General features: G+C 36.9%; 1 protein-coding gene across 1 annotated transcript in view; it reads right to left on the reverse strand.

Moving 5' to 3' along the window:
* The window catches only part of EIF3H (eukaryotic translation initiation factor 3 subunit H), a 94,368-nt gene extending 88,955 nt beyond the window's left edge, over window positions 1-5,413 (reverse strand). The window contains exon 1 of the mRNA XM_081265770.1: window positions 5,257-5,413. Coding sequence (XP_081121896.1) covers window positions 5,257-5,388 — 132 coding nt within the window. The 5' untranslated portion in view covers window positions 5,389-5,413. The remainder of the gene's footprint in view (window positions 1-5,256) is intronic.
* Window positions 5,414-11,216: the final 5,803 nt, after the last annotated feature.

The following is an 11,216-nucleotide window of genomic DNA, read 5'->3' on the forward strand; positions in this document are numbered from 1 at the left end:
TAAAATGTATCAAACAGGTGAAATAATAGAAGAAAAATGAATCAAGGATAACAAGACGTGATCTGAATTCAAGCTCTAGGATAGGCTGCATTATGTCTTTGAAAAGCACTCAGCTCTGTAAGAGGATGAATCATATGTATAATCCAAATAATACTAGTCCTATCAGTTAATGGAGGTATACCAAGATACAATAATATATGTCAAATGCCTTTTTCTTTTATAAAATAGTTATTATTTACAAGTAATAACATCTTCCTTGTCTGAGCAAATAATAAAACTAAGCAGTCAAGACGTCAGGCTGTGTACTTAATTTCATCCTCATTCAAGAGTGTACTTACTCTAAAGTTAGAAATAATCCTAACAAGAATGCTTAACTGGTTTTTCATCTATAGTAAATAAAAAGCTAGAAGTCAAGGGCACAAGAGATAAATTTAACAAACAAAAAGTACCCAACCTAAACTCAATGACATAGGACATTCATTATATAAATACAAAAACTAGGACTACCCTCTGGAATTTTTTCTTCTTTTTTAATTTTTATTGCATTATAGTTACACATAATATTGAGGTTCATTTTGACATATTCATAAATGCATATGATATAGTTTTCTCCATGTTAATTACCAAGATGACCTTCTTCCTTCTCTTCCTCCCTCCCCCTGATCACCACCTCTACTCTATTGGTCTTCCTTCTATTTCATTTTTTTTGTCTTTTTTTTTTATTTTTTTAAAGAGAGAGGGAGAAAGAGAGAGATAATTTTAATATTTATTTATTTTTAGTTTTCGGCGGATACAACATCTTTGTTTGTATGTGGTGCTGAGGATCGAACCTGGGCCGCACGCATGCCAGGCGAGCGCGCTACCTCTTGAGCCACATCCCCAGCCCAATTTCATTATTTTTTAATCGATGCATTACAATTATCTATAAAACTGGAATTCACTGTAATACATCATACCTGCTCCTAGTATAATTTGGTCAACTTCATTACCCAGTTTCTCTCCTTCCCCCCGGCCCCTCCTGCCTCCCTTTTGGTCCACCCTATTTTTGAAAAATACTGTCCAATATGGGTCGATAATTTACATTCTTAATGATTATACTAAGTCACAAATAAGTGAGATTATGTTCAATATTCTCCACCTATAATGGTAGAAAATTACATAATATACATCAGAAGGATTTATAATTAAAATGGTTAAAATGTAAAAGCTTTGGTGTTTGAAAGACTTTCAAGTTATCTGACTGAAAAATTCATATGTGAAATAACCTATTTATTCTCCACTAAAGCCAGATTAAAAATACTGTTAAACATTCTTGTGCAGGGTCTTATAAATACTGGGTGCTCAATTAACATGAGTGATTTTCTTGAAGATGAAAGTCCAACGAATAAAAAGATGAAATATGAACAAAGCTCATAAAACTAACTAGTTTCTGAATATTCTCAATTGTGTGCTCCTTTCTCACCAATATTCTATTAACCTTATTATCCTACAAAGGACTTACTCAGTTTGCTCTCATGATTCATTTTCAATAAAACTACCACAACAGAATTATATTAATTCATTCAGTGTTTGGATGCCTCCTATATGTCAGGCACTGTTCTAGACACTTGGAAATACTGCAGTGAACACACCTGAAACAGATTCTGCTCTCAAGAAGCTGATATTCTACTATGAGGAAACAAGCAACAAGTAAATGAGAGGTTCAGAAAATAACAAGGGCTCAAATGAGAGGACATGAGTTGACAACTAAATGACAACAGAGATATATGTAACTCAGGCTTTCCCATTAATTAATAATATACTTGACCTTATTTACAAAACCACAGGAAGAGAAACTAACAATAAGCTAACAATATACTAAAATGGTAAGATAACTTCTTACAAATATAGGAAAATAAAGCTTAAAAGGTGATAATTTTTTTTATTCATGACAGACTTTTTTACTTGCAAAATAAAAAGTGTTAACAAACAATAAAATCTGTTACTGGGTACCACATGATAAATGAGAGAATGAACAATCGCAACAAAAGAACTCCAACAATCTCTTTGTGCTTGACAGCAGGACTATTCAATCTGTTTTCCAAAAATATTCCATCATCAAACCTATCATTTTAAAAGGTAACAATTTTTAATGGCAATGGGTTTTTAGCACTGGAAAGATGGAGGATACAAATGTCTTACACCTCAGCCTACAAAAGAGTTATTATCATTCAACTGAAAAAGTAACTGACGTGTCTGATCACATACAAAGATGAATACATGCTGCTATCAATTATAAAAAGTTCAATGAAAGGAAGTCAATATGGACCAGACCAAGTGTTTCTCAAACAATACTCCACATATAATCTGATTCAGGTGGAGAGAGGAGGTTGAGAATTTATGATATTTTTTGTCTGCATTTGTAACAACCTCTCAGGTCAGGCCAATGCTGTTCTGCATCTTACTGGTGCATGGACCACACTTAGGAGTAGAGAGGAGCTAATTAACTGAAAAAGGGTAAGATTCAAATTGTTTTGAGAAAGTAAGTGGGTTTTACATGGAAAGTTCAACAGGAAGGAGCTTGATCTTGTCTACAAAGAGAGCACTTAACTAAAATAAAAATCCACTCTTCTATTCCACAACACTATACCAAACACAAGACCCTTTCAGGAGACAATAAGAGACACAACAAGTCTACTGGAATGAAAAACTGTGAGTGATACTATTCTAATTTATTATAGTAAAAAGGACAGAAGTCTAGCCACCAAAGGTAAAAGAGGTGTAGAATACTGGGTCTCCTCATATACTACTGGGGACAAATGTGAAGTGGTACAACTGCTTAGGAAAATAATATGACACTACCAAGTAAAGCAAAGCTAACAAGAAACATCCTAAAACTTAACAATCATGATATGAAATAGACATCTCAAGACTCAAAACATGAGAAAGAGAAACTATACAACTCAATTCATACTTTATTCATTTATTTATATTAATAGTCAAAACTTAATTTGTTTAGAAATAATCTGGTGACGTTGTAAAGAAATCAAAGAAAGTTCACAATGGTGATTCACATAAAGTGAAGAGAAAGGAGAGGAAGAGATGAAAAGGGGAAGAAAAGGGATTCAAAGATACTCTCAATGTTATATTTTCCAAGTTGAAAATTAGTTAGCAATGTTTATTTGTAAGTATTTAAATTACATAATATAAACACTATTTTGCCTATCTGATATTTTTATGTCATTGACAGCTCTTTTGCTAATGTTATCACTGATCTTTTTTTTAATTAATTAATTCAGGGAACTGGTGATGGCAGATTCTACTAACAATGAAATGAAAAGAATAAAACATTACAAATACAGATGGCTCTTTGACTTCAATAGAAGTGCTTAGCACTTAGAAGAATGTTCTAAAATATTTGCTGAATAAATTACCTCCAATAAATAGATTCATGCCACATACTTGTTGCCTTTTTCAACTCAGGAAACTAAATAATTCAAAGGATTATTTTGAAGCATAAGCAAATTTATTAAGAAATAAGTTCCTAAGAAATGACTTAAACATTTCCCTAGTGAATAAGTGGTATTTACTTTTGCAGGTATAATTCAAGTCCACCCAAAAATTTGCAGTCTCTAAAGATATGTCATTTAGGGGCTGGGGTTGTAGCTCAGTGGCAGAGCACTTGCCTAGCATGTGAAGGCGCTGGGTTCGATTCTCAGCACCGCATATAAATAAATGAATAAAATAAAGGTTCACCAACATCTAAAAAAATTTTTTTAAATGTCATTTATTCCAGAACATGCATCTCTCCTCCAATAAGCAGTGAAAGCCCAAGATATCAGTAAGTAGAAAATATATTATTCAAAATATTATGGAAATGAAGAAACATTCCAAAGTAATCCTTTTGCCTGCATCTTTCAAACTCTGCCCTCCAAAGACACTGAACTCAATGATAACCACAACTAACTAGTTTAAGTGATTAGTGAAGATCACTGTTTTTCGGGCTGGGGTTGTGGCTCAAGCGGTAACGCACTCGCCTGGCATGCGTGCGGCCCGGGTTCAATCCTCAGCACCACATACAAACAAAGATGTTGTGTCCGCCGAAAACTAAAAACTAAATATTAAAGAAATTGTCTTTCTCTCTCTTTAAAAATAAAAATAAAAATAAACTGCACACAAAGATCACTGTTTTTCACTTAATCCAAACAAGAACCCTGTCATAGCTAGTTCTCATCCCCACTTGACAAATGAAGAAAGTGAGGCTTAGGAAAGTTAACCTTGCCAAGGTCCCAGAGCTAGTGGATGACAGAAATGAGAAGACTGAATGAACTCTCAAAACCAGGTCATCTTTTTTAAACCAGTTTACTTATGTCAGTTCAAAATTTCAGCTGTATGCTGGATCGAAATTATCAGTAATTTCCTCAAACATAGCCCCTGAAATTACATCTTGCACATGAATTTAAAAACCCTTCCTTATTATAAATGTCTAAGGTCTTCACTAATAGAAAATAACAAACCTTTAAAAACATGAAAGTTACCTAATACAGAGGGATCCAAGAGAGGAAGTTTCTTTTTAAGAAAATCAGGAAGAATGTTTTTAAAGCTAAAAAGTCCTACAAATGCACTTTTGTTGTAACAATAGAAATAAAATTTCATGATTCTAGATCTGTCCAATCCCTTAACCAAGATTTCCATAAATGTCCTAGTTCATAAATCCTAACGACTAAAATACATTTTAGGCTATTCTCTGAGGCATTTTATATAGTTCATAATTAACATCACAAAAGACTTCATTATGATTATTCGGTTTCAGGTAAGTGCTGAACTACACTAGAGTGACTACAAGGTAAATAAATCTCTTGAGAAGCTACAGGTGTCAGAAGCCCAGGCAAGGAAACAATGTTGTTTCCCTCACTCTCCCCTTTTCAAAGCCCTAAACTAGGGTCTTAAATCCTTCTCCACACATTCCGTCAACTGCTGGCACCCAGAAGCCTTTTTTTCCAAATCTTCTCTCCCAGACATCTCAAAACAAGACCAAGTATGTGTCACACACATACACCCTCACACTTCTTATCTGTCCCCAACTGCCTCATCAGAAGCCAGAGATGGCTGTACTGTCTCCCGAACAAAAAGTGGAAAGGAAAGAGCAGGGAACTAGGGGAAAATCTGGGACCGGCCTCACGAAACCCAAAGGGAAGCCAGCGAAGACAGGGCGAGCGGAATCAGGCTGGGAACTGCGCTCCGCACGTGGGCCTGTGGTGACAGAAGTCCACTCACCAAGCCATCTATCTGTACTTGCTTCACGGCCGAATCTCCAGGGCCGCCTTTGCCTTTGCCCTTCCCTACCACGCCGGTGGTGGAGCTGGAAGAGGTGGCGGTAGAGCCGGCGCCTTCCTTACGGGACGCCATCTTTCCAGCCAGACAGGAAGAAAGAGAAACGTGAGTTGCCGGAAACGGAAGTACAGACCTTTCGTGACGTTATTTGCAATTTGCGGCTGAGGGGCGGAACCAGTGAGAGGCCAGGATGGAGCCACGCCTTCCCTCTTTGGCGTCCAGACCTCCGTCCGCGGAGGACTCTTGTGCGCATGCGCACTGCCAATCTTCCTCTTGTCTTATTCTGAATGAGGAAAGTAGGGCGTTCTGTGTTTGGTTTTGTTTGGTTTGTTTTGGTTTTGCGGTACTGCCGATTGAATCCAGAGCCTCGCACTTGCAGGGCAAGCATTCTACCGCTCAACTACTTCCCCAGCTCTTATTATTTTTTTTTTTTATTTTGAGACTGGGTCTCCCCAAATTGTCAAGGTTGGGCTTGACCTTGTGATCCTTCAGCCTCAGCCTCTGGAGTTGCTGGAATTACAGGCTTGTGCCACCTTGCCCTGCTACACCTTTTTAAATGTTGAGTAGGTCTTAATTAGGCAGAATGCCATAATAGAATTATTGTTTGCATTTCTGTAGCATCCCTTATGTAAAAATGATTACAATCTGTTATTTATTTATGCTGGGAATGTGGCTCAGTGGTAAAGCAGTTGCTTAGCATGCTCCAGGCCCTCGGTTCAACCCCACACACCCAGAAAAATATGTAAATAAGGAATAAATTCCCATTCTTGACCTTCTGGGGGAAAATTATGATAGTCTTTTTTTTCTGGGTAATTATAATAATCTTTTTTCCTCCTGTTTGAGTTTTCTAAATTATTTTTGAAGGTCAAATCAAAAAAATTATAAAATTGCCTATTATAGTTTTAAGTGCATATTAGAAGAAATATTTAAGGTAGACATACAAGGACAGCTAAGGAACATATATGAAAGTAAAATTTCCACAGTTGAGTCAAACTAGTAAAATGACATGACACCAAACTGTAACAGTTATACTACCTAGAGAAGTCACTAAAAAGCTTTACAAAGAGATACACTAAAAATACCATGGATAGATTAATATAAACTATTAAAACATCTTAATTCCCAGGAATGCAAGAAAAAATACAAAAACAAAAGGAATTAATAGAAAAATGAATAAAATGGCAGACCTAAGCCCAAACATATCAAATTACATTAGTATAAATGTTCCTAATGTACCAATTAAAAGACTACAATTGGTAGAACATGACTTAATCATTAACTGTCTACAATAAGCTCGCTTCAAATCTGATGCTTTAAGCACACTGAAAATAAGATGATGAGAAAATATAGCAAGCAACCACGAGAAAGTGGATACAATAAAATTCAGACATAAAAAAATCACCAGAGGCAGAAGAAGACAATAGTGATAAAATGGCGAATCTTCAAGAACACACAGCAGTTCTGAATGTGTACACCCCAACAACAACTGAGAATTTATGTGAAGAAAAAAAACACAAAAAACAAAGCAGCACTGAAAGTACAAGCAGACAAATCTGCAATAGCAGTTAGAGATGTTAACTCTCTTCTCCCAACAATTAATAGAACAACTAGAGAGAAAATCAGACTATAAGAAGCTCAACCAATACCATCCATCAAGATCTAATTGACAGTTGCAGAATACTCAAAGTACAGAATGTACATTCTCAAGTTTCCATGGAACATATAGATCATATCCAGAACTATAACAAACTTTAACACGTTTAAACCTCAATAAAGTGATATCTGAATTGAAATCATTCAGAGTATGTTCTCTAGCCACAACCAAGTAGATTCAAACAAGAAATCAAAGTATTAAGATAACAGGAAAATTTCCAAATACTTTAAAACTAAACAATGCATCACCAATAATTCACAGATCAAAGAGGAGGCCCCAAAGGAAATTAAAATACAAACACACATCTCTCTCCCTCTCTCTCTGTCTCTCCCACCCCGACACACACACACACACACACACACACACACACACACACACACACACATATACACTAAACTAGATGAATATGGAAATATAAAATATCAAAATTTGTGGGACATAATCACAATAGTATTGAAAGGTAAATAGCTAAATGTGTATGCAGCAAGCAACCATTAATCAAAAGAAAGCATAAGTGGCCATATTGATATCAGATATAGCAAAATTAAGATAAAAGAAAATCAAGAAATATTTCAAGTCAATAATCTAAGTTCCCTTAGAATCCAAGGGGAGAAAGAGAAGAATAAATCTAAGATTTGCAGAAGAAAGGAAATAAGAAATTAAATCAGGATACTGAATATTCTGAATATATTTGATCACCTAACATGATTGTTCACAACCATTAAATTACATTTCTGCTTCCCTCAGAAAGAGTTTAATACTGTAGGCATTAATTTTCATTGTGGATATTCATTTCCTGTATAAAATAAATTCACAATGTATTCCCAACAATATGTTCTTCATAATATGTCACAGGATTTAAAGATTTTAGTGTCGTTCTATATTGTTGGAAATGTTTCAAATTTAGTTAAAAGCAAAAAAATGAAAAGATGCTGAGATCCTTCCAAAAAGAGCCCCACACACCCTGCCCATATGTGATAACCACATGGAAAAAGGAGGAGAGGATGGCCTGCCATACCTGTGTGGAAAAAAAAGTGAACAAATAAACTGTCTACCCAGTTCTGTTTTGTGGTATCACTTTGCCCACTAAGAAAACATGGCCCAGTGAATGCCAGGCTGTGACCTGTCTCCTCTTTAGAACCAGCCAATGTTACAACTGCTGCTTTCCCTCATTAAGCAACATCTTAAACCCCATTCAAGCCAATTAAATAAAATCAATCAAGACACCAAATATGAGCCAAACAATTTTTTAAATGTCACTTTATTCCTATTCAGTATTCAGATGAGTCAGAGGATTTTTGTTTTTATTTCAATACACTTCTACTCAGGTGTTACCTGCTTTCAGACCTCTGTGGAAGGCGTGGTTTCTTTGACCATCTGGCAGTCTTGGCCTGAACTGAGCAATGCGTTCAGCAATGGAGCAAAAAGACATGGAGCATTTCTGCTCAGGGCTCCCAGCCAACCTAGCATTAGACCAACTTAGCATCTGTTCCTGCCTTGGTCTGAAGGAACTTGATAGAAAGTAATATGACCTGTCTATTTTCTATACTTCCTGGAGGAAATTGTACATTCATGGCATAGATGAGGTGGAGGATACTCTCCAGTACATATCAGAAACAAAAGGAAGCAACTGAGAAACTGATGTGACTCCATTTTTGAGAAAACAGCCTCTACCTCAGAGCAAAGCCTGTCCAAGGAAGGGGGCATGACCCTTGTCCTTGGAAAAACCCACAGAGCACTCCTAGGCACATACCCACCCTGCTGAGTTATTTGTCTGTAAATAACAGGAGAGATCTGCAGTGCCAGGTGTCCCTGACTCAGTTAGGCTAGGTAAGGACCCATAGCAACCCCCTAGCAACCACCAATCAGCATGAGTCAGGGAATATGCCTGGGATGCCAGATGACCCCCCCACTAGCTTATGGTGGTTGATAACTGTTGGGAAACCACGTAGTTTAGCACGTACACCCCTCATGGCCTAAAACAATCAGTTAAAAGGAATCCCCCTCTTGTACTAACCAATCACCCCTACCCAACTTGTTCCCACCAGTGAATGTGCTAATCAATGTTAAGAGTTGTTGTTTGATTTTCCCATGGTATGGAATGATTTGTTGTGTGATGTTGTGACACATAGAGTATTCCCCCAAAACCTATAAAATCTCACTGGACAAAGGACCGCTGCGTCAGGAACGGTTATGAGTCCAGGCTTGAGCTTGCAATAAAGACTCTTGTGAGATTGCATCAGATTCAGCTCCTGGAGATCTATTGGGGTCCCAGGAATCTGGCATTACACAACAAAGCACCATTATCAAATGAATACATTGTAACAAAACATTGTATAATGGGCAGACACACACACACACACACACACACAGAGAGAGAGAGAGAGAGAGAGAGAGATTGTATAATGGCTCTATATTTTAATCTCTTCTGTGCAGATTATCTTCTGGTAAAGAAGCAAAAAGATATTTTCTTCCTTCTTCTTTCTCCTTCTCATTCTTTTTCTTCTTCTCCTTCCCCTCTTCCTTTTCCTCCTCAGCCTTCCCCTCTTCTCCTCCTCCCCCTTATTCTTCTATGTTTCTTTGAGCTACAAAATCAGACTAACAGTTTATTATCTTCATCTGTTCTCTTAAAAAATCAATCTTATATGATTGTTATGGCATCTCCCAAAACATAAAATTAGCCACTTCTTTTTTAGGGAATCATGAGTAACCAGGTATAGGAAGAATTAGGAACTCTACCTTCCAACAGTACTCATGTGAAAGGATCAAAAAACTCTCAGTCTATTAAAATGGGTGAAAAAAAATCAATAACTTCCCATCTCTTGCCATTATAATTGATGAACTCGGTCTAGATATGAAAATTAAATATATGAGCTGAGTGCGGTGGCACATGCTTGTAATCCCAGCAACTCAGGAGACTGAGTCAGGAGTATTGCAAGTTTGAGGCAATTTAGCATGGCCCTAAGCAACTTTAGCGAGACCCTGTCTCAAAATAAAAAATAAAAAGGATTGGGGATGTGGCTCAGTAGTTAAGCACCACTGGGTTCAATTCCAGTGCCAAAAAGAAGAAAGAGAAGGAGGAGCAAAAAAGAAAGAAAATTAAACATGGTAGTTTTCATTCACTCTTACACAATAACCTGAGATAAATTAAGAAAATAAACTTAAAAAGAGGAAGGGTTAGGCCAAGTGTGGTGGCAACACCTATAATCCCAACTACTCAGGAGGCTGACACAGTAGGATCACAAGTTCTGCACAACTCAATGAGATCCTGTCTCGGTAGAGCACTAATGAGGCCCTTGGTTCAATCCCCAATATCTATCTATCTATCCCTCTCTCTCTCTTTCTCTCTCTCTCTCTCTCTCTCTCTAACACACACACACACACACACACACACACACACACACAGAAGGGTCTTTTTTGGCCTACAGTGTTAGAGGTTTTAGTCCATGCTTATTAGACCCTGTTGCTTTGAGCCATGGTAGGAACATGAGGCATAGGAGCCTGCTCAACTCATGATGACAAAGAATGAAAGGAGAGGAGAGGAGGGGGAAGAAAGGCTGGGGTCCCAGTCACCCCTTCAAGAGCACACCTTCTGTTGACCTAACTTCATTCACTAGGACCCAATACCTCAAAGTTCCACCACCTTCCAATAGTGCCACATGTTGCTGACCAATTCTTTAACATATGAGTCTTTGGGAGACACTTATTGAAACCATAGCAAACATATAAATAGGGTGAACCTGAAGTTCAAGATTAAATCAATACACTTTTCATTTTGGCAAAAAAAAAATCATTTGACTTAAAACCCTAAACACTCAATGTTTTAGTCAAGTTGAAAAAATGCCTCTGTGGCTGGAATTGTGGCTCAGTGTGAGGTGCGGGGTTTGATTCTCAGCACCACATGCAAATAAATAAATAAGTAAAGGTCTGTCAACAACTAAAAAAAGAAGAAAAAATGCCTCTGGGAAATAATTGAAAAAAGCTAATAACAACCATTCCTTCGGTGTCTCAATCTCTTCACTGTGTTGTCAGCGATAAAAAAAAAAAAAATGATGTATGTGTTAAATATCTTAAAATCAAGGTGTTCATGAAATAACTATATAATCAACATCAAAGCCTTAGAAGGATTTTGCTTTGATTTGACAAAGATACCATCAAGAATGCTTTGGACTTAAGAAACCAAAACCAAAGAATAAAACATTTTGAATTAAAAAAAAAAAAGTCACTGTACTCTATAGCCTATCAGGGC

The sequence above is a fragment of the Spermophilus citellus genome (assembly GCF_964194105.1).
Source record: "Spermophilus citellus genome assembly, chromosome: 14".
NCBI classification, from domain to species: Eukaryota; Metazoa; Chordata; class Mammalia; order Rodentia; family Sciuridae; genus Spermophilus; species Spermophilus citellus.